This window comes from Siniperca chuatsi, linkage group LG4, assembly GCF_020085105.1.
Source record: "Siniperca chuatsi isolate FFG_IHB_CAS linkage group LG4, ASM2008510v1, whole genome shotgun sequence".
Lineage (NCBI taxonomy): Eukaryota > Metazoa > Chordata > Actinopteri > Centrarchiformes > Sinipercidae > Siniperca > Siniperca chuatsi.
Window position 1 is genome coordinate 24,345,222 of NC_058045.1, and position 25,576 is coordinate 24,370,797.

The 25,576-nt window shown below is 39.1% G+C and overlaps 1 protein-coding gene across 4 annotated transcripts in view; it reads left to right on the plus strand.

Moving 5' to 3' along the window:
- kiaa1549la (KIAA1549-like a) overlaps positions 1-25,576 on the plus strand; it is a 118,615-nt gene that overhangs the window by 76,663 nt on the left and 16,376 nt on the right. For all 4 annotated transcript variants that reach the window (XM_044191819.1, XM_044191822.1, XM_044191821.1 and 1 more), the window contains 3 exons: positions 6,241-6,434; positions 18,428-18,573; positions 25,408-25,532. In XM_044191819.1, coding sequence (XP_044047754.1) covers positions 6,241-6,434; positions 18,428-18,573; positions 25,408-25,532 — 465 coding nt within the window. The remainder of the gene's footprint in view (positions 1-6,240; positions 6,435-18,427; positions 18,574-25,407; positions 25,533-25,576) is intronic.

Here is a 25,576-nt window from a genome sequence, read left to right on the forward strand (position 1 = left end):
CCACTGAATTATGGTAGCTACTTTATCATTGCTAGACCCATAGCAGAGCAGCAATGGTCACAGACGACGAATAAAAATGCTAAAACGCTTTGAATTACAAAGAACCATGCAGAGGCCGTCCCTGTGGTTACTGTTGCTGTGGTGGAGCATGTCAGCTGATTTGCAGGTTATTTTGGTCCAGCCTTGCTCGTCCTCATCCCTCGAGAGGCAAAGTGAGGCGAGTGAAGGATGGAGGGATGGGTAGACGGGACATTTTTGGCAGGTAATGGAGCTGGTGTAACACCACAGCACAGGAGGATGTAAACACAAATATATGTACATGATGTGTGTGTGTATTGTCCCTGCTTTACTGTATCTCCTTATACTGTAGTATTACATTAACGTTTTAATTTCCAAACTACAAGGTCTTGTTTGCTTTCACAATGGTTTGTAAACATTTAATATTATGTTGTGTTTTACGAAAGAGCGCATCAAATATTTAATAGTCCCGAAATGAGACTTCACAAGTGGTGTGCCGTGAGGCTGCAATCACTGTTCTTATGCACAGCGGTATTTACCCTCTTCAAATCCCAAGCAGTGGCATGCATGAGCAAATGAGATAAATATTTCACGCAGGGATTTAGTTTGGAAAGAGCTTGTGGCACTGTGGCAAACAGTTCAAGTTGATTAAAGCATAGGTTAAAATGTTTTTAATACAAGACTCACGTGCCCACTTGTACTTTGAAAAAGTTACTGGTAGATGTAATTGGTCCCACTGTCCACACTTACCTTTCTTAGATAGTAAACACTGAGATGGGAAATGAGGTGAAAGAGGGGATGACATGGAGCACCCGGCTGTACCCAAACTGGGGACGTTGCGATTACATGGTCAGCATCTTAGACCCCTAAGCCACCAGGATATGCAAAGTACACCCCCTTCTAAACATGATTCCAGTGTAAAAGATGGGGGCCAAAATCTGCAGTCCTCGTTCTGTGCAACAGGTATCTTCTAAAGTAACGCTTTGTTTAATGCACAATTCCCTCTTTGCGTTTTGCTCGTCAGTGTTTCCTTGCTGAGCTGCAGTGGAGGGAGAGTAAAAGAAAAGGGAATTCATACTCTAAAGACTGTAATGTTGAAAGATACCTGTTTGATTTGATTTCTTTGGCTTTAGCACTTTGTTTTGGCTTTTGACCACACCCAGCAACATCACAGATGTGGTCAGAAGTGGGAGGTGAAACAGACTTTCAACTTTTAACTGCAGGGGACACCTGGTGTTAAGTTACTTTTTAAAGTTAGGTTAATATTTTTTCAAATCTATCCTTTAACCTCTATGGCCCCATTTGCACCTGGTATTAACATGTGACCTGTATCTGGACATGTCTGGATAATGACATCCAATTCATGGGCCTTTGCGTTTACACCTGGTATTAATAAGCATTCTCTTTGTCCCAATTCTGCATCATAATAATCATTTTTTACATGGAAGACTCGCTAAATACTGCTACTACTTGTAGCTTTTGCCGGGCTTGCTTTTAGCTAGCAGCAAATGGTGGAGTAAGGTGACCTTTCATCTTCCTGGGTTGATTTTTTATTTTTTTTTCTTCTTAAGAATATAGTCACTCTGTATGGATTGAATTTACTGAGATATGATCACAGTATGAGCCAGAAAACCTCCAGATGTGGTCTGGATGATCAGATTGCATTCTGATCACAAAGCATTCTGTATGTATTTAAACCTTGCATTAACATGTGTTTTTCCTTATCCAGATAAAATATCTATATCACATGTTAACGCCAGGTGTAAATGGGGTCTATGTCACAAGGCCGCCTCAGTGACTTGTGTATGTGTTATAGTAAGTGTAAGTCATATGAATAGTAACCAGACTAATGGAGTCCATCATGTTTATCTACTGTGTAATTGTGTGTGTGCGTGATCTGCTCCCAACCCACTCAGCTTTCAGTCACCATGCAGGACAAGCTAAGGCTGCTGATCAATACTGTGGTTTATATTAGGTCTGCATGTGTGTTTAAGCATTAAAGAGTGATTCTGCAGAGTCTGGCTCACTTCCTCACTCTGCACGTCTGCTGTGCCGCTGGAACATTCTTGAAAATGGCTTTTACTCCCTCTGTGCCTTTTTTGTATAGGCGTGAAAGCCTCAGATAGCCGGCTTCCATGTGGAGTACAATAGAGGTGGAATCAGCAAAAGTAGAGGCAATCTGTTTTTCATTTGTAAGTTGTTCAATGAAAGTACAATGCAGTGGCTGCCATTTAAAGGACTCAAGGTATTTTGCATTTTGCTGCGTCATGCCTCAACCAGCCCCAGGAGGAGTTTATCTAACTGGTGCAGCACCGTGCTGATGTGCACCCCAGTCTACCCCGCTGTGTTTTTTTTATTTACTTCTTAAATGTACCCACTCTTTGGGATTTTTTTTTTTTTTTGCATGCAGCTCTGTGGTGCGCTTCCGCCATTCGTCCTGCTAGAGCTGAATTTAAATCAATATGGCCGCAGGGGGAATAGAGCATATCTCATCCATCTGCTGTACCTCATCAAGCTGCTGTTGGCTGTTGCTCTGAGTTAAAATTAGACAAGAGGAGAAGCTTCTGTTTGATAGTGCAGGCAAGGAAAATAAGTGTGGATAATTTGGTGGTGCAGCGGGGTCGTGCTCACAGTCACTTCACATGACGTCTTTAAGTAAAAGAAACGGTCGGACCCCATGCTGCCATCTTTTTCTCTTCCCTCTTCCTCCGTCACTGTTCTAAATGGATGCAGAGAAAACCGCCATCCATCTCTGACAGACTGATCAGAGGCTCACGCCGTACCACAAGTCCTGTCCGCAGCCACAGTCTTCATTAAACTGAGCTGCTCGCGCAAGATGAAAGATGGCCATTTGTTAAGTCAACATGCTGTCAGTGGACAGCGGATGAGAGCGAGAGATGGTGGTAGAGATGGGGAAAAGAGACGGAGGATTAGAAAGGAAGAAGAGGCAGAGACAAATAGGAAAGCAGGATATGTGAGTGTGAAAAGAACAGACAGAGAAAGAGAAAGACCTTGAGCCAGTGCAGTAAAACACGAGTCGTGAAATGTCAGGCGCACTTTTCAAGGTTACACCCCTCGGCCCTGTCATTTCTAAGAATCCATACTGTCTCCATGCATGACTGGCATTACCCATCAGCCACTAAGTGACGCATCTTTTACTGTCAATGTGCGTCAGGTCATCACAGTTTCAGTTCAACACCCCTGACACCACATCTAATGTTTGCTCCTCAATAATGGTGAGAGGGCCCATCGCCACTCTCTCTCTCTATAATATGTGTGTGTATGTGTTCTATATGAGCATGTATCAATTTCCTGGCACTCATCCACGGCTGCAGCCACGTGTGTTGGAGCTAGATGATAGCACAGAGGTGTGTATGACTTAATTATTAACAACGCCGTCAGCCGGATGCCCACGCTGCCTAACCTCACATACACTCAGAATTTAGCATGCATCATCAAATACATTAGGCGTCCCATTTTAGAGCCGCTCAAAATAGAAAAGGGGAGGCAAAAAAAAAATCAGGGTTTCGTCTGCTTTGTTGTGTAACCTAAAAAGGGTCTTTCTCTCCTTTTTTTTCTCTCATTCTCTTTTCCATAAATTGAACGGCATTTAGTTGTACAAAGAACGTGTCCAGGCCTCGAAGGCTTAGCAAAACGCGTCTTCTGCTGCTTTTCTCTCATGGTCTCTTAATGCCAAAACCCCTGACTTCAAAGGTGCTATTAAGCTTTATTTATTTATTTTTTCAACTTTTTCATTATGCCAGCCATGGTGTTTGGAGACTGATAAAACTGGTTCAGGGAGGGAGGTCCATCCAATTACCTTTATCTAAAATGGAAGCAAGACTTTATCTGGAGGTTTTTCTTTAATATTCAGGAGGCCATGTCATGTTAGCTGAAAGCAACTCTGACATCCGTTCAGCTGTGTCGGGCTGTCTGGCGCTTCAGCTGGGTTGAAAATCTAAATGCTACACTATGGAGGTTGATCAGATTGGAGTTACAATAGACTTAATCCATTTGTTGTTTTTTATGTTGTATTAAAAGGTGGTTTATATTACTCATTCAAATGACGACAGTCCCATCCTCAACTTAGATTCTAGATATGCTTCAGGATCTCAACTTCATGGCAGCTACTGTGCCATTCTTGGCTTCACTATCTTGTATTTATTCACATATCGGGGAAAATAAATCTTAAAACAGAATTTACATAATCAATTTAAAAACTGAAATAAACAGGAAACCTGTTGTATGACGCCAAACTAACTCCACACAGCAGGTTAATATTTATCAGCCCAAGCAGCCTGTGATGCATTTTACCAAAAATGATTAGAGTGGGAAAAGATCTTATGATGGTGACTCCCGCTTTTTTCAAAGCCCACTCACTGCCAGTGGTGGAAGTACTTAGTGGCTTTACTTAAGCAAAAGGTGGATACATAACAGTTCACTTGAATATATCACATAAGTATGTTGAAGAACAGTATTTCATTATGCTGTAACCACAACTGCAGATTGTTTCTCTTACCTGTTCGCCAAATCATCCCACAATTGTTTGCGTTAGTTTGAAGTCCAACTGAAATGAAATTCGATGTTTGTTTTCTGCTCCTGCAAATCACCTGTCCTGTGTTGCCCTTCGGGGGAAAAAATAGTACCCAAAAGACAGAAATTTTATGTATTTTTTGGTTTCATGATGGCATCCGCTACCTTTGCATTAACCAGACCGAATGCTGATACCATAGAGAACTTGTTTTCATACAGCTAATCAAATAATTTCTTTTTAAACAGTTTTTGCAGTAACGCCATTGTTCTATCATAGGCAGACGGTCATAGTGACTAACAGCTGCAAAAAACAAGAGCCACAGGCTTTGAACGACAACCCTGATTAGCTATTAGATTTCACTGTTTTTTTTCATGCCTAGACCACATTGGACCAGGTCCAGATCAAAAACCACTATACCTAGACTTGCCACTTATCCCAGAGGCTAAAGATGTGAAAAAAGCAGTGAAATCACACTTTTTTGCATTTTCACAAATAGAATAAAGGTTTCACAAATTTTAAAAATGGGTTTCAGATAGCGTAAAGCTTTACCAAAGATGCTCCCACAATGTCTAACAGGTTTTCACAACAGTAAGAGGTGCAAAAAAGTGGACGATCGGTCACTCAGCACTGTAAGTGAAGTTTCCCTTAACTTTCCCCATAACTGCCGAACTTCAGCGTCGTTGAGAACAGTGAGTGACAAAACTGATGTTTTAGGGTAACGTAGTCTACTGAGAAATGCCTAAAAGGTATGATAACTAATTTGTATCACTCATCCTATTGAACTAATCACATTCATGTAGATATATATTCAAAATTACTTACCCTTGACATTGAGGGTGCAAAACAAAAATTCCTGCATGTCTGTTATGCCGTTAAATTCAAATGTCCCGCTCCTCGTGCTTCTAGCAACTTCCTGCTTGGTTTTTCTACATCCGGTGGGCGTGTTTGTGACAAATCAGAGAAACTTTGACTCTTTTTTGATAGAAGTGAGACAACTCTGAGAACAGATCAAATATACAGAGTTGAGACTTTAATTTGATCACTGAGACAAATTTCTGATATTGTGCAGGCTCATTTATAAGCCAATCAAGTTTTCTTTTGGATCTTACTGTTGTCTCAGGAGCTGATTTTCACAGATAAATAATGATCAGTGCAGTGAGAGAAAAAAGGAGCATTTTAAGATCTTAAATTAGGATCAGGCTGAGTATGCTCCTTTGAACCATGCATCATGGTGTAAGTGCTATATGTTTTGTGGCTGTTATCACTCATTGCTCATTATTGTGGGTTATAAATGACATTGACTTGCAGTATTTCTCTAACTCATTAGCCTGTGCTATGTAGTAAAGATGAAAAACTGTACTGTGGAATACTACTGTATCTTGTATTGCCTTTTTGCTGTCTCTGCATGTGCTTTATGTCCTGAAAACTGCTGCTTGTTTTAATGCATCAAGTTGCTGTTGGTCCAATCCAACAGGCAAACTGAAAGCAAAACCCATTTTATAAATACAAGAAACACCCTTTCTAAGTTATTCTGCAATAGCACTGAAGCATCTTTGTAGCCAAATAGTTTGAAATTTTTAGCTCCAGAATTCAGTTCCTGAATGGATTGATCTGAAGCTGCAATAGCTTTGAACTTGTAAAAATCAAGGGTTTTCTGACCCCTGGTGTGTTATCTTTTTCCCTGCCAGCCTGTCCAAGGCTTTGACTACGCCAAGAAGCACATGGGTCGGACTGGTGATGAGGCTATCTCTGTTACCAAGGAGACGCTAGTGCTGGGGCTGCCTGTACGAGATGCTCCACTGTCACTGTCATTGGATAAGAAGGTCCACCAGGATGGGACCGCCAGCAAGAGGCCTCCATCTGCTGACATACACAAAGGAGGGTAAGACAGTTACTGACTCATTTATTTGCTTGCATGTTTGCTTAAATGCGTTCTTATTTGTTTGTTTTGGATCAGTTTGGTAAAGACATTGACCTCATGTCAAAACTTGGATATCAGCAAGTCATTGTGACATGTCGGATATGTTAGTAATGATAAAATTTGGTTTTGGGGTATTATCTGAAGATCAGTACTCTAAGAAACACTTTGCCTGAATTCATTTGGGTGTGGCACTGGTCATATGTCACACAGATAACAAGTAGTAATAGTAGCAGTAATAGTAAAGGCAGAAACAATGTCTGCCGTTTAGTGCTGGGCAGGTACTGATGAGAGCAGTGAGACTGAACCAAAACAGCAGTAAAACAAAAAGTTATTGAAAAGACTCTATAACGCTCCGTAGAGCTGAGGGGAACTGCAATAACTAATACTAACAATATTTATTTATTTATTTATTTATTTATTTATATAGCGCCAATTCATAACAGAAGTTATCTCATTGCACTTTTCCTATAGAGCAGGTCTAGACCGTACTCTTTATAATATTAATTACAGAGACCCAACAAATCCCACCATGAGCAAGCATGAGCAAGCATTTCACCACAATTGGGAACAAACTGTTAAACACAAAACCAAAAATAAGAGTCACTAGGCAGAAGGGTATTTTACAACAACAGCTTGAGTCTCCTCACCTGCAAAAACTATTTACTAAGTTTTGTTTACGATGCCTGCGAAGATGTCTTGCCATATTTGTTGTGTTGCCTGAGGTGGTGTAGAGAAAGAAAATACTCGGAGAATCGCAGATCCTGCTCATTTTGATCTAGAATCCAAATCGTGACACCCCTAATTGTTATGGGTGTCAGCTTTGAAACCCAAATATTGTTTGCCATTATTTGGTATTTGTTGGTTGGGAGAAAATCTGGGGTTTATGGTTTGTTGTTTAATACACAACTGTGATAGATACCAGTTAGAGACTGGGGCAAATAGAGAGAGATCCCTTCTATCACTCTGCTGACATCATAATACATAATTCATTGCATGTTTTGGCAAAGCCTGCTTATTCAAAGCATCCCTATGGCCTGTGATTCTGCATAGGTATGGAGTTGAAATAACAAGCTGATCAGACATACTGTTCCCAGCTGGAAGCCATGTGGAGGGGAACCACAAAGTTCTCAAGCAGCTGTTTCAGTCAGTGAATAAACCAGCAACAAAACCCTGAGCTTTTCAGCAGGACCAGACATCAGTGTTTGTTTGTGCATCACAGTGTTAAGCCAGAGAGAAGCCAGCAGTAAGCAGTGCAGACTCTGACAGATTGACATGATCTGAAGATAAGTCCAGTGTTAACGAGGAGCTGTTTGAAGACAATAAGAGGAGATTTTAATAATGCTGAGACCAATACACCAATGCTGTGTGCTGTTGCAAGAGCTAAGTAAAAGTAAAGGTGCCACATGGAGCATTTTAGCATGAATAATGCCACAGTAGTTTTGTGCTGTTAACAGCCTAACACCTATCTGAGCCATGGTCTGACACATACTTCCCAGTGGGCTGGAAATGTTTCCTGTGAGCAAAAAGAGACTGCGAATTATAACAGGATATAAATGTAAATGACTGTGTCTCTCCTTCACTGATGAACAGGATGTAATCAACATTTGGAACAGATTTTACTGCAGATTTGACACCAGAGATTTTAGATGAAAATAGACAGAAATTATCAACACATTTTGTAAGTAAGATCCTGCTGTGAGTGAGAGGGTTATCACTGTGGATGAAGCACATTACCTATGGAAGCAAATTACGGTCATTAATATTTTGAGCTTGTGAAATGATTTTCACAAATTTCACAGCCTGCAGTTTTATATCATCTTTTATGTGCATGTGAAAACATTTTGTATGCACATAGCTGAATGTATGAATTTGTAAAAAAGTTTTGCAGCTGTAGAAATATTTTGTGCATGTGTAATTAAAACGTGTGCAGGAATATTTTCAACAGGGAGGTTTCATACAGTCACACAGAAGTCCTATCTTTGTATGCGACACTGAAGTTACAAGTTACAAGCACAAATTTTCAAGTTTGTAGCTCTGCAGACCGGAGACTATGAGAGGCTGTTGTAACTGTCGATAATTTTTTATTTGGCCAATCAGTGGCTTACAATCCACTGTCAGTCAAAAACTAATTTCACCAATACACCACCAGAACTAGTTGTCAGTCACTTTTCAGCAAATCACTTTATAGTGTTATGAGGTGGGTGGGACACAAATAACTCACGCTCCATTGTACCAGACAACTTTACAACTAGCTAGCTAGCGCACTATCTAGCGCTGTCTGCTCATGGCTTATCAACTCCTTGATCATAACAGAATACTTTCACCACTGCTCATTTTAGAAAGGCCACCGCAAGAAAACGTGTTCTTTGTTTAGATTATCAAACGGACATTGGATCGTAGTTGTTTGTTTCTGGCTCCCAGCATTAACTAGCGAGCCTTAATTTTATCAGGATCGTGCCTGGTGGGCGGAGAAGGAACTGCAGTCCTTCCCCCAGAGGCCCCTAGTTCTGTGAGTCAGTCTGCAAAGTAGGGTCCTGTTGTATGAAGTAGGCTACATAAACTTTCACCTTAGCAGTCCACCAAAGTCTGTTTCTGAACAAATTTGAGATGAGAAATAAGTAGTCCAGTGGCTGAATCTTCACTCATATTAGATCTACAAGGCCTAATTTAAAAGTTTTTTTCTGACTTTTGTAAGGCAAGGGCACTACTGAACTTCCCGTTTCCACTGCTTTTCTAGCCTGTTAGCTTACGACATGATAGCTCCCCAAAAGTGAAGCCAAAACATTGCGATTGCCCCCTTGTGGCTGGCTGCAGTATAGATCATAAACCCTGCCCCCTCCATGTTAGCGGGTGGGACCAAACTAAAAACTCAAAGTACACATCAAATACATTTTTCCCAAGTGTTCGTTTTTCTGATAAGTTTGGTTTTAGTTAGTTATTTGATGCTATAAAAAGGGGGTTTCATGTCATGATTCACAGCTGAGCTCTGCTCACAATTGAGTTGGTCCAGGTGTATGGGCGGGACCTCGATACTGTGGTTCCATCCTTCCTGCATACTGTGCAGACTCTGGCTCCAAATGATGTCACCAATGCAAGATGGCAGCTCCCATGTCCGGGATATTTTGGCTTCATTTTTGTACAGTGTGAGGAAGTGGAGACGCGTCATCCATCTTTATATACAGTCTGTGAGTTTACTGCATACAGTCTGTGTTAGCTCATTTGCTGCCAGTGTCTAGCTTTCCAACAAAACTCAAGACGTGATGTGATTTCTAAAATGAGCAGTGGGGAAAGTTACTATGTTCTGTTATAATCAAAAGTTCTCTACTTCTACTTTAAAATGGTGATTAAAAACGTTTGTCTGATACTTTAATCCTTTGAGTAAAGCTGAAAACTTCGTCTTTAAACATTGACAACCTATATGGAAGATGATTAGCCAACTTAAAAAGTGATTGACAACTGGTTCACGCTGCTTATTGGTGAAATTTGTTTTTGATTGACAGAGGATTGTAAGCCTCTGATTGGTCAAATTAAATGAACTGAATGATTGACAGTTACCCCTCCCATTTAAAGTCTCCTGTCTGCAGAGATACCCTACTCCCCCCTACATAATTTCACAAGCACATAATATTAATGACCGTAATTTGCTTCCATAATTACCAGTTTAAATGATTCAGGCCTTATGATAGAACTGCTGACAGGCTGGACACTGGAGTATCACATTCTCCTCTATTCATAAATATTGCACTGACTAACAACTGTTAGTATCCATTTAAACAGCCTCAGCCACTATAGCTGCAATGCAAAAGCTATTTCATTGTGTCCAAAATAACTGTCCTAAGAAAATAAAGGATCAGTTTTAGTGAGCTGCTTTGAGAGACATGTAAAAGTCTGTCTCAGTAGGGGTGGAGCATGGACTATTTGTAATGGTCAACAGTACGTCAGCCATCAGCAGCTAGAAGATTTACATAGAAGGAATGTAATCAGATATGAATACATTATTTAGATATTAATAGATAATGCCCTCTGAACTGATACAAACAGCATCTGAATTTTTGCTGTTGTCACCCAGTTGAGAAAATTTGCCACAAACATCACACCACTTCTTCATAGAGTCATAGCTCAGTCAAATCGAAAATACACAGAAATCATACAGAAATTGCTACGATCAGCAGAACTCTTTACAGTGGTGTCCATTAAACATAACCGCCCATAAATCAGTTTGGAAATCATATTAAAAGTTGCTCCTTATATCTTTAGATCTTGTCTCACAGTCGTCACAATGATACTTTTTTTTTCAGCATCAAAGTAATCCAGCTGATTGTTGTCCGTACAGTGTGAACAAGAACTGATAGTAGCAAGCGGCATGACTTTTCATGCTTCACGTTTCCCAAAATGTAAACATGTTTAGCGAGGTTCATCCTCAGTAACATTTGTTGTATAGTGCAGAATAAAGTGTGACTGATATTGCACAGGTGTGATTTTGACATAGCTAAACCCAGGCACCTTGTACAACTTAACAGTTGAGGGAAAACTGCCAAACTGAAGTTAGGGATTGTCTTACAGTAAAAGTGCATGCAAAATGGCCAAGAGAGTTTTTCAGATTTTTATCAATAGCCTATTTTTTCATAGACACTCCAAACCAACTTTGTTTCTGTCTGGACTCACTCCCCTTGCATGCACAACTTAATTAAAAAAAAAAACAAAAAAACAAACAAAAGCGTTATGTCTCAGTGATTATGGCACTTTCTTTTTGTTAGTAGTTTTCTCATTTTGTTTCGACACTTCAGACTAACTTTGCATTTATCTGTAAAGCTTCCTCCCATACACAACCTCCAGTTTTAAATCATGCAGTATCGACCAGTGAAATTCTGACTTGTATTTTCCCACTAACTTGTATTTTCCTTATTAAATTTCCACTATTAACCAGTTACACAGCTTTTATTTAGACGCAGATTAGACATATGGTAAGATGAGTATAAATAGCAGTAGAAAACAATTTAACACAATAAAGCAGTCTAGAGGATTTCCAACAACTTCCTCACCCACTTCTGGTGTAATACAGGAATACAGATACAGATGCACCAATATTGCATAGCTGTGTCAAGATTGTTTTAGCCACCCAGGTGATTCTGTGGTTAAATAACATTTTTGGATGAACGGTTTTGTCGTTATTTTCAGTAAAGAGAGAAACTGTGTCCTCTCATTAGCAAGAATTACCAGCACAAGATTTTATACACCCTACACACTAATGAATGTCTAGTCTCTGCTCTCGCCCACACATTTTTAAATATGCGGATGTCATGGAAGTAGATGGTTTCTTGCTGCCAAATTCTGCACCCCTGACTGACTTTCAGGGAAAAAAAGACTTACAAATCCATTAGATAGTGTTCAGATAATTATCTACAAGTAAATGTATGCAGAATAATTTGTCTTAGATTTCAGACAAAACAAGTCTGATGTTCCCCTGACCCAGAATAATGAGTCAATTGAGAAGAAGTGTTGGTACCTTACTTTTACTGTAAGAGATGGTCAAAAAACTAGAGCATCAAATGTTTTTGCTACTTAATTTCAAAGTTGAGTGAAGGATATTAAAGTTGTTTTAGAGGTCTGTGTTATAAAGTGTATCGTCCTTTTTTTATAGTCTGTGTTTTTGGAAACATGCGCTCGTGGGATGAGACAAAGTTCCAGGACACTGATCATTTGTCAGCTATAAACCTCCACTCTGATTTTACAAAAAAGTTCATCAAAATCCTTCTAATGACCTTTCAGCTAAACAGATGTCATCACAGGTACTGAGAAACTAGAATGGATTAGACTGGTTTACTGGCTACTTTACTGTATGTCTGGGCTAATATCAAATTACAAAGATGGGTGATAGATATAGCAAAATTTAGGGTGCATTTTTAGTGCTGCTAATCTTCCTGTTGTGTTATTTGTCTCAATTTGGCATTTAATTTAGCGCTGAGTCTTTTTCCATATATTTTATCCGTCTTTTTGTACTGTTCAGTGCTTTCTGCACTAATCTTTGTTATTGTCCTCCATTTTCCTCCATAAACATCTGTTGGAATCACATAGTTTTAAATGTATTAACCAAAATGTACAAAACAGTCTTATTCCCAATAGTCTTCACTAGGATTATGAGTTATAATCTGTTCTGTGCATGAACATAGAAAACATTTAGAACAGAATGATGAAAACAAACATTTCTCTACTACAAGCTACACCCACACACCCACCCACATTCGATGGTGACATCTTTCCTTAAAGAAGTTTGGAATAAATGAGATGCATCAAGCCTCCTTGCACAGAAATGCAAATTCAGAAACACGCACACAAGACAGTGCCTCATATTTACAGACTACTAAACGAAAATGAATGGAGGTGGGATTAGTAATGCTTTGCTTCTCGAGGATGATAAACACATGTATATTTATAACCCTGGCTATAGCCATGCCAGAGGGAGCCATTCAGTGTAACAATGATGACAGTGTAAAATGCTGGAAGAGCCTGGCATAGTGTGATAATCAGCTTTACCAACCTGTATATGTGCGCACATAAAGTATATCTTAAGGGGAGCCATTTTTCAACGAAGGTATCGTAGGTTATTCTACCACCTGGGTGTACACTAATTAGAAAATGAGGCAGTATCCAATCCTCTAAGCAGTGCAGTATGGGGTGCAATGTGATGAGAGGAGACATTTCACACCAAAACAGCAACAGAGGATGCAATTTTTCTTGGACTTTATAGCGATAACAGAACACAGAACAAGACTTCTGAAGTGTTTTCTCTCTTCAGATGCACAGGCACGAACAGGCTTGGTGTGCTAAATCAGAAGCAAAAAGGGAGATAAAAGTGCTCATGGCAGTAACGATAGATGACTTGGACAAGCAAACAAAACAAAAGCTGTGTAGATGTGCAGATAGAAACGAATGAAAGAGCAGGGGGAGTTATTAGATAATTAGAATATTTATAATTATAATTAGAATAAGTTCTCTTTCAAATCAAACATCTCTTTCCACATGAGTGGAAAGGTTTGTTCTTGCAACTGCATTTGTAAAATTTTTTGACTCAAACGTTGCTTAAACATGTCATGTGATATGCTACTTCAGTACACCTTAAGAACAAATATTACTGGGACCACTACAGAAAATTGCAGATGAACATTTAACAGATGCAAAACAATGGCAAATTGTATTCAGCTGCAAAACTTTATGGGCGTGTTTGCACTGTAATATCATTAGCGCAATATCTTTTGTGAATCGGACCTTGAGATGGCGCAGATAGCGGTTGCAAATGATGTGCAATTCATGGTGCTATCAGTGGCAGCAATTCATTCTTTGTGAATTCGCCCCACAGTAGGTTACTCTATAGTGCGGAGTAAACTGAGATCTCAGACACTTGTGGATTGCGTGGACTATGAGTGAGTTGGACAACTATAATTTTTACATCTATAAAATGACCCTGCATTGTTAGGTTTTTAGCAAAAAGTAGTTTAGCAGAAACTACTTCTCCACTGTGGAATCTTTTTGAGGGCACTATATCTTGCTTAAATCTCACACTCAGAAATCAAACACTGAAATAAAATGGTTGACAGTAGATACAGTATAGTGCATGATATAGTAAGCAGGGAGTGATTACGGACACAGACCAAGAGTCTACAATTACACTTGTGGCTGTTCTGAGGCACAGTGGTGCTGTGAGCTAAATGCTAACATCAACATGCTAACAATGACAATGCTAACATGCTGATGTTTAGCAGGTATAATGTTTACCATCACCATTTTAGTCATGCTAACATTTGATAATTACCATTAGACTCAGCTGAAGCTGATGGGAATGTCATTATTTTTGCACCTGTTTGTCTATGTCTTAAAGACAGGTTGTGTCCACTCCCTGTTTACTATACAGTGTACTTTATTTACTGTCTGGCATTTTATTTAAGTGTCCAAATTCCAAATGTGTAAATGTATCCATTATATAGTGCCCTCAAAAATTCCCACAATGGAACAAAAAAAGTGTCTGCTAACAATCACACAATGCAATGCGTCATATTTTATAGAGGCCAAAATTACTATTGTGAGTCTCTACAGCTGTCAGTGATAATGCTCCATGATTATGATTAGTAAGTGTTTGAAATGTCAATGTACTGCTCACTGTAGAGTAAACTATTGAGTGTCCATTATATAGGGAGTAGGGAATGAGTGAACGAGAGAGTGATTTCGAACACAGCCATAGATTTTTCACAGCAGACATTTTGACTTTTTATACTAGTAGAAAAGCACAGGTGTTGCTAATAACATTAACAATGCTCTGTTCTATTCAAGTCTCCCAGTAAGCCGTGACAGTGTGACAGTGAGTCAGCATACAAGGTCCCTGAAGCAGATAAATGAAATTCCGCCATCATTAATATTATTATTTATACCTATGCTTTTCGTACACACAAATACACAACCAATAGCAGTCCATTAAAAATAAATATTCATCATTAAGTTCATCCATTTAATTGATCTCCATGCAATGCATAAATTATACTAGTATTATACTTGAACAACAATTTTATTCCAGTTTCACAATTTGACTTCATGTACTGAAATAGACATCTGCTATAACATAGTATGTGCATACAAATTTTTCAAATTTAATATGGTTAGTGTATGTCTCCCACAACTTCACACACCCAAATATAGTAAAATAGGTTTTAAATGCCCTATAATCAGCAATATATAATCAGCACATCAGCACGAAAGCTGGGGGGGGGGGCAATTATTTGCAATTTGCAATTATTTGCCAGGTTGCGGTAACAGATGGGTTGAAATTGTATGTAGTGTGTGGATTGTGTGGTGTAGATGTGTTTCATAGACGATCTGGCAACTTGGGTGATGTCAGACAAACATCCAAAACTTGGATCCGTGTATTCATAATAAAGTTTGAGGTCCATGCAAATTACGGGAGTTTCCCAGGAGAAACAACAAAATGGGAGGGCACCAGGAGGGCGCAGGGAGATGGCCTTGAAATACGGAAGAAACCCAGGAAAAACAGGAGTGTTGGCAGGTATGCCTATAATCCAACTTTGCTTTTTTTTTTAAAAATGCTGTACTTTTGAACACTTTTATCTTATTATAAACTATATGAGGTTTCCAAAAAAAACATACGGTCCATGAATAAAATTTGATTTTGAAAAACCCTTTCAATATTATGTAACTAATAGTATGTAAAAATGTAGTCTCGTACAAATGTACTTTTTCTGAAGAGTGCTATTGTCTCAACACAATAGGTGGTGTGATCTGCACTTTCTGCTTCAAGATGCTTGTTTGTTGAAAACCTAAAACAAGTGACACTGAAACAACAGCAATTATTTCAGCTGCAGATTGTTCACTTGTCTGAGGAGAGAGAAAGGTGCAGACTGAATGCTAACCATAGAGGAAAGTGGAATGACGCTTTCATGGGGAGAGCATTTATTCTGCTCACTGCATCCTCCGGGGAGCTACAATGTGTGAGGAACAAAGAAAAAAGAGGCAGGGAGTTGAACATTTCTTTCCAGCAGTGTGATTATTGATTCTGTTGCTCCTCTCTTTGGCCTTCCCACACATGGTTTTTACATGGAACACACACTCTATTTCTCCCTCCATCCCCCCAGCTCTCTGCACATGACTTTTACTGTGACTCGGCCAGCCATTGACCGCTGCTCAGGCTGCACTGTGTGTGTGTTCGTGTGTGTGTGTATGTATGTGTTCACACACACAGGGTGATAGCCTCGCCTGTGGCTCTGTAATGTCCGGTCTTGCTGATCTGTGCATCTCACACCACCTGTAGACGGGCCTGTCATGTTGTGTAGCTGCTGCGGCTTACATGCCTCAAGGCTATTAGTGTGTGTGTGTGTCCTGTACATGGTTTACATGCCTGGTGTGTGAAGCAAGAACAAAGAGAATAAACGCTATGTCTTCATACATGTTGTTGCATGAGTTTATTGACTGTTCTACAGTCATGTGTGTTTGTGTAAGTGACATACATCTATACTGAGCTGTTTTCATCAAGGCCCTGAACAACCTGCCCAACAAAATTAGTATTGTTGCTGCTCTACTTGCCCTTTTATATTTGTCCTGTATTTCCCAACATTTTTAATTCTGCAAATAAAAATGCGAAGAAATGTTTGATTTCAAACCATCTCACAATAACTGCAACCCAAAATTATTATCATTCCAAAATATGACAAATAGCTACAATGTACAGTACAATACAACAGGAGTTATATGGTTTGCCTCTTTAGCAGTTAATGTTAGCATTTATGAGCCACAATCAAATCACTGTTTATGCTAGTCCTGTTGTCTGACAACCAAAGGCGGGGCCATAGGGGTGGCATGGCCCCCCCCTGAAATCTGATTGGCCTCCTTGGTGCCCTCCTATCAGAGTCAGAAGGTGCTAGGTAGTTGGCTTATTACTATGGATGTTATGAATGGATAACTGAACGGGCATACCAGTACAGGCCCAGGGCCCCTGGACCAGAACCTCTGCATGAAGTGACTTAAATTGCTTGGGAAAGTCAATCAAAGACTTTGCAAAAGAAATGCATAATTACTACAAAAAGATGCAAAATGACCAGAAAGAGATGAAAACCAACCTCAAAGAGACAATAAAAAGACCACAAAGAGAGGTAAAACAACAACAAGCCGCGTTGTATGTCGCAATTTTGAGTCTCTTGCTCCTGTGTAGGTATTGGGGGGCCTTTTACTGTGTCCAGGGGCCCATTTTCGCATAATCCATCCATGGCTGTAGGCTACTTGGTGTTACAAATAGCAGCTATTTATTGATATTATTTCATATTAAAATATATAAAGTTTATTTGGCATTAATTTATTACACTGAATAAACTAAGTAACTATTAGAAATAGACAGTTTATTATTGTCAAGAACCAGGGCCAGACTCTTAACATGTTTTTACTCATTTTACAAATGCGCCCCCCTTCTTTAAAACTGTGCTCCACAACAGAAAACAACAGAAACAAAAAATGAAAATGAATGAGAGCAGCTAAAAAGTGAGTGTGTGTGTGCATTAAAATGCAATAAGGCTGATGATGGAGAGCAGCAAAAGGTTTAATCAGCTGAGACTTTTTTGTTTGCTAAACAAAAGAGGAACCAGAAAAAGATTTTGCTGTTTTTCCACTGATTAGGCGTTTTAGTGTGGTTGAAGACCTTTACCAAAACAGCCTGAAAACGCGTATTGTTAAACAGCGTTTCCAGATTTAGCTGACTTGGTGTGGATGTAACTAACAAGCTAACAAATGAGCTAACAAGCTTTCCAGCGTTTGCTGTCAGTAATGTCAATTTAGAGTACTGTAGACGTCTTAACTTGTTTGACAGAAGGTCATCCATTGTCAGCAGTAAGGTTTCATAAACAAGTGATGAAAACCGACAGTGGAAATAATTTGAATTTGAACTTTTACAGTACTGCCCGAATGCTAATAGCATCAATAGCATCAGAGTTCTGTGGTCACTTCCCAGAGTCCTGGCAGGATATGAGTGACAGCAGAGCTACACCACACAGAATCTCTGCCCCTCGAACATTTTTCCGGTTATCGTAAAGACCAAGCTCAGAATGACAGAGAAAATCTGAGAAAAGTAAAAAAAGAACTGAGAAGCATAAAGAAAAAGAGTCGCTAACCAAAAATAAGAAACGCAAACAAATATACAGTACATACGCGAACATACATACATACATACAGTATATGCACACTCACATACAGACCAATATACATGCCTTTGGGTTGTAAAGCACTTTAGAATAATTTTTAATGCTCCATTAATGTAATTTTTTAAACTTATATTAAAAGTTGATAGTGTGTTGCCAGTATTAACTGTGAGATGATGCCCTGTTTGTGTTCACACTGAGACTCACAAGCCCTCCCCTCCCCTCTCCTTACTCCCTTGCCTCTCTCTGTTGCCATGGATACTACAGGCGGTTGCCAAGCGAGGAGGACGGCTCGATGTCGAGTAACGGCTCCGGGAAGCTGAACACTAGCAAGAGCTCCTCGGCCCGAAGGACAGCGACCGGCAGCAGCAGCAAGAACGGCAAGGAGGAGCTGCACAAGAGGAGCACCAACGGTGAGGAGGAGGAGGAGGAAGAGGGGGCCAGGGAAGAAATATGGGGGGGTAAAGAGAGAGAAAAGAAGATACAGAGAAGGAGTAAGTGAGGGAGGACAGAGAAAGGATTAAGTGAAGAAGAAATACTTAGACACACTGACGGATACATAAAAAGAGAGAAAATCTGTCTCTCCTTATGTTTGTGTCCACCACAAAGTCATTGGTTAAAAAAAACTGAAACACGCAAACACTAACCTTACTCCCCACAAACACATTCTCATACTATGATATTTTACCCAAAGGATAATTAATATGAGCTAATGAAGGGCACATGAGCAAAAAGAGTGAACACACTCATACATACAGTGACTCAGCCTGCTGATGCATCATGTAACTGACAGTGACGACGCATATACTCAAATCACATACTCGCACGTGTCTTTTTACTCCTCACACACACACTCATACACACAAACAGCGAATACTGGTCCTAACTGAAAAGAGACATTTCAGGCTTGGGCGTAACATCCATTAGGGACAGTTTTCAAAATCCCATTTTTGTCCCCGCCACTTTTTTTAATCCAGCGAATCACCGTGGTAGCGCTCTAGCGCCTGATATTCTAACGTTGGGTCCACTTGATTAGTCTATTACCAAAGTGTATGTCACTGGGTCACTGATATGCTTATTTTACATTAATTTGATGGCAAACTCTGCCCCGCTGATATGCAGACAGTTTGTGACAGAGTGATAATGTTACTGGCGATTGTAAAATAAACAAATTAAGCCTCACCAACAACAGCAAGTTTGATTAATTGATGTCTTTTACCATCTTAAAATGTAAAAGTTAAGTATGGATACATGAAGGTAAGAAGGATGTTCCTATAGGCCTATAAGCCAATACATTTAAGACAATGAGATGGTGGCTACACTATGTTTTTGTATTGTTATATTTTTTTAAAAGGGAGTAAAAAAGGCATGTTTTACAGTTACAGTGAGAAGCATAATGTACTCCTCATAATGAAGAGTACTAGAGACTGGATTTGAACATAAACACTAACATATTTGTTTACAGGGATCTTGATAGAACTATTGACAGTGTGTGACTTCTTAAAATATATATATTTGTTGTGAAGTTGCTATCTGCTGATAGTGCCATAAATAATGTGCCATAGATCTACTAGTCCTATTCAAAGTATAGCTTACATCCCTAACTGAATACCACAGCCAGTGATGTTCAGTGGGGTTCTGGGTTAAACATGCAGAGAGTAAGACAGCTTTTTTTGCTGTATATTTACTTTTCTGGCAGAATGATTGAACTAAGCATGATAGTGTTTGTATTTCAGATTTCAGGTGTTTTTCAGTAGGCTTATCTCATTCCAGCATGCAAAGCTGAAAATGCTGTATAGAGATAAAAGCAGTGGCAGTGCATGTGCCTTAAGCACTGCATCAAATTACTTTTGAGTTGAATAACAGAGGAAAGACAGGAAAGTGGGTGGAAAGAGTTGTGACCGCATACTCTCATATTAGGTGTCATTCTAATCCATACAACCCACAGCATATGGTTTGTTCAATAGAAAAATGATGCATCATTAGACCTGGGACACTCAGAGGGATCCTTATCCAGGGAGAAAAGACACTGATACCCCATGTAGCTATTAAAAACAAATTAGCACTGTAATTTCAAGTAAAGGGGTTACTTTGTTACCCATTGTTTATTGAGGGTTTGGATATATTAGCTGTTATGTCCATCTAGTCAGAGATACATACAGAAACACATTTTCTATCCCAATCAACTTAAACACAGCAGCAGATATGAAACTACTACTTACATACTTATATATGAAAATTAAAATAATAGTTAGTCATAGTCAGGGGTATCACTTTTTAATAAAGGGCTTATAAGCTATAACTACTAGCTTTATTGATGTTTCATCAATCATTTACTGATGCTTATTACTAACGTTTATTGACAAGAGCTATATTTGGGTTGCCAGGTTATGTGTGTTAGCTGGTGTTTATCCTCCTTCAGACACTTGCTTTGTCTTTTAGCACATCCATTTACTTAGAAGACAGAACATTAGCAATAGTAGGTCCACAGGTCAGTATTAACCATTATTGAAGTCATTAGTTATAACTTACAAACCTTACAAAGGATGTCTTATTTAAAAGTGGCACCAGATCTTGCCAGGACCACACAGCAAGAAACATGATCAATATGTCACTTAAGATAAAATCCATTCATTTCGTACAAAACAGAAGTGAAAGTAGAAGAAGATCAAATCAGAATTCTGTGTTGTTGTGCTCATTGACGGCTTTTCCCCAGTTCCCCCCAGAAACAATATTCCAAGCTAGCTAGCTAACTAACTGGTTACATCCATTAAAACATCAGAAAAACACCCACAAAAATGGCAACAATTGTGTATGAGCTCAGTGCAGCTGTACGGGTTGTTGTAAGTCGACTTACAGAAATAATGACTCCTAAATTAACTTATTGTATTTCTTTGATTGTCTGATTATCAAGCTATCAAACTTGCAGAAAATGCTTCCACTGTTGTGGATGGTGATCGAAAGAGTTAAATAGTAACTTCAGCAGCTGAAAATCTTGACTTTGCTGACCTCAAGTAGTTTAACTCTGCTGCAGTGATGTGATTTGTGTACTCCATGGTGTGTCAGTACAGCCTAGGGTGTGGTCACAGGAGCAACAGAGCACACTTCTGAATGGAGTATTCTCTGACCACACCCAGCCACACCCATCAGTGATGCTTGCTGTAGTCAGATAGGCAACAGATTTGAAACTTTTATCCAGGGAGAGCAGTGAAACACTGCTTTTCAACCTGGTGTTAAGTTACTCAGTGAAGCATATGTTGTTGATGCTTTTCTGTTGAGTTTAATTTCTTAAAAGCTAACAATTACAACATAATTTGCATTTGTTAGCTACTGTATGATAACTACTTTAATGCTTATGTTCTCAGTGTTCTCTTATTTCTGTATCTGCATGTTCAATGCGCATCACTCACAAGTCAAATCACAAGTCAAATTTACAGTATATTTTTTAATAAAAGATGCCATTTATTATGGCTGCACCATTAGAGCAAATTGATAACTCCACATTTTGTATACAGCTTGATGACATCAGTCTGACATACTTGGTATTCTTGACTAGGATTTAAAATGAAATGATATGTGTTTGCTCAATGCATTGCTGCAAAACGTGCATTTCTAATAATGGTCTTCTTGAAAGGTCACAGAGGTTTGATTAAGTTGATTAATCAAAAAGAATTTATGTTGCTTGGAGAAGTATCCATCTACAGCTCAATCTCCAGTGTCCAGTGAATGTACTTTATACTCCTATTCAAACTTTGATAAAGTTTCCTTTTCAGACACAGGATTACAAGCTACTTTATCTACAGTACCTGTTACCAGTGGTGGCAGTAAATGTACTGCATCTTCGATATGACTTGTTCAACAGGTTACCAGGCAGCTCTTTTTCCAGTCCTGCACCCTCCGAATTGATTGTATAAACATTGCTCTGATCACTGATAACGCCACAACGTTGCATCTGTTCAGTGACATTCTAGGACTCTTTTTTCAATTTCTTTTGCATCAGCAAACTAGTGTTCACAGTAATTTGTTTGATTTATAGTGTTTATGCAAGCAAATGAATGAATATCCAGAGGAGAGGAGGAGTTATTGTTTAATATTCTCACTACTTTTCAGAGAACTGGAGATGGACAGAAGTACCATTTATATAAAAGAAAAAGCACACTGGATCTCTGTTCAAGAAAATGAAAGATTAATAAAAGTGTAAACTAGAAGCATAGATGTATAATTCAGAGAGACAGAAGTATACAAAATCACATGAAAGTGTAGGGGAATAAATTGCAGCTAAAGGTTAATATTGTAACAGTTAATCAGAAGTACTACCAGCTTCGATCTGATGCAGGGGGTATGGGAGTGTTTATGGAAGTTGTTTGCTACTCAGTATAAAAGACAGATAGAAATCCCTGTTATAGAGACATACAACTCAAAGACTGCACATTTTGTTGTGAGATATTCATGTCAGAGTCTCTCTCTCCGTGTACACGTATAAAAACTTTTCACAGTAACATCGATTTATCACCGCTTTATTTCAAGAACCTAAAGTAGACAATTTTTCTAAACAAACAAATACAGTACAGATAAAAAGAAGAAAAAACAGAAATAATAACAGGAATAAAATAATGCAGATAGGTGGAGTGAAGAAAATTTTTATCTGTAAGCATTGAAAGTGGTACCAGATCTTGCTAGGACCACACTGCAAGAAATATGATCAATATGTCACTTAAGCTGAACCATTCATTTGGTACAAAGCAGAGAACATCAAATCAAAATTATGTGTTGACTGGATTTTGTTTGCATTTACAACAACCTCTGTAATACAACAGTAGCACATTGCATTACCTGCAGATACAAAGATGCTTGGTGCTCAGGTTATTATTTTGATTTTAAAGTAATACGATTTTAAAGTCCTATCTGACATTTTAAGTTATGTGATTTGAAGGTAAGGCTGTAGCGATGTGGTCACAGTGACTTTATTGCCTGGTTAAAGGAATAGTTTGACATTTCTATTTGCTTTCCTGCAGAGAGTTAGATGAGAAGACTGATACCACTTTCAGGTCTGTATACTAATTGTGGAGGTAAAGCCAAGAGCCAGTTAGCTTAGCTTACCATGAAGACTGGAAGTAGGGGGAAACATCTAGCCTGGCTCTCTCCAAAGTTAAAAAGTACGCCTACCACCTCTAAAGCTTGGTAATTTAACATACTGTATCATGTTTAATTTGCACTGCTATAGTGTGTTGTGAGACAGATTAGTCTCCATTACTCTTTACCTTCTTTAAGCTGAACAAGCCTGAAAACAAGTCAGTTCAGTGTAGAGAGAGGGTTACAGTTGAATCAAAATGTGTTATGGAAAAAAGGACATGCAATGACGGTCCTGGTAGAGATTAAATTGACCCAAAATTGATCTTCATCCTCAGCTCAATCTTTGGCCTTTTTCTACACAGCTAAATGTTAATGACACTGGCCTTTCTGTAATCTGCAGGGTGCAAATGCAAAGTATTTTTATGTCCTATACATACACTTAAAAAACAAAACAAAACCCAGATTGACTGTCATCCGTATAGCCACGCCGCTAGTTTGGCTAAAAAAACTCATCTCGATACTTGTAAGCAATAAGTAGATCATTTCAGACATAAAGCAATAAAAAGTCAGGGCAAAGTACTTGTCAACAAGCACATTGTCAATTGAGTTACAATGTTTATCTCCTTGTGTACAGAAAACACTACATGATCGGTGTACTCTATTCCAACACCACTCAGTCATCACAGGAAAACACTTTACATGTTTAATTAAAACAACTGGCCAATGCTCACCATCTGTTGTGACAATAGTAGAAATGGCCCGTTATTATATGTGCACGTTATTTACATACAGTGTTGTGGTTTCCAATCTGGTTAACAGCCTCTGCTGCTTGTGACTCCACCTGTCCTGACCTTAATTGTCACACTCTGATAGGCGGTACAAGAACAGCAACAAATAAAGCAGTCTGAACTGCAGCCAGGATGAATGATGACAGTGTGGGTTTGGAGCTGAGTTAATGGCAGACTGTTGTAGCCATACAACGAAACAGTCTGCCATATGATGTCAGTCAGGCAGTGAGTCACAGTGGAACCAGTACAACACAACACTGTCCATCTGCTGCTCCCTGCAATAACATACACACATAACTACAGAGAGCCTCATATACTGTAAGAAGCAGACGACACACATACAGCTGATGTGTTCTCATCAAGGCGAACAAAAGAAAACCACACAGAGTTGTGTTTTTTGAAATCCTGAGCCATGGGACCTAAACACAATTTGTAGTGTATTGCTCTAATCTAAATTTGTAGAGTTGCCATGACAACAAGTAAATCTTACATTAGAGACATATTAGACAAATGTCATTATTTTGGAGTGTATGAAAGCATAGCAAGGCAAGCGTAAGCATGGAAACAACAAGACACAACACCAGGAAGAAAGACGAAAAGCTTTCAGAATTGTGCGTGAAGACCCTGGTACGGATATATACAGTTCTCTCATACACCTAAATTTGGTAAAACAAAATACTCATGGACAAATAGTGTCCAAGGAAAGGCAGGTATGATCAATACTACTCTCATATCTGTCTGTTCAGTATTAGGCTACAGTCAGCTTAGCTTAGCATAAAGAAACAAGGTTAAACAGCTAGCCTGGCTCTGCACATAACCACACGTAAAGCCATAACCTGCTGTTTTATTTTGTTTCTTTACACAAGATACAAGAAACAAAAAAATGTTTACGTGCTTTACAGATGCTGGTAGGTAGCTATTTCCAGTCTTTATACTAAGCTAAGCTAATCATCTGCTGACTCTAGCTTCATATTTACCGTACAGACATGAGAGTGGCATAAATCTTCTCTTCTAACTCTCAGGAAGAAAGCGAATAAGGATATTTCCCCAAATTCCCTGTATTTCCCTATTGCAGAATGACCAAGAGGGGGCAGTGAAGTACACAACATTAAATGCACTCAAACTCGAACAGCAGGTAAGACACTAGTGCCAAAAAGCGTCTTGGACACAAGGAAGGTAAAATTAAATCAATTTACAGTATGTCAGAAACTGCCATCATTGGCTGAATTTGCAAGCTTTTCCCCCCAATTGAACAAAATTGCTCTGCGAATAATTTGCGAATTGGTAGAATTGATGATAATTCCTATGATTGCAACATCACAGCTTCCCAGAAGGACTGTCTCTGTCTAAGTCTTGTTAACCTATTTGTCTTCCTCTTCTTCCCAGATCCGTATGAAGACCATTCAGGCTCTCTGCGTCTCATCACCATTAAACCTATGACGGCCCAGCCAACCTACTCCTACCCCTCCTCCTCGTCCCACAGCCAAGACTCTGTGGTCCTCAACGGGGATGTGAGTCTGCTCACACACACACATACATAATGTACACACACCCT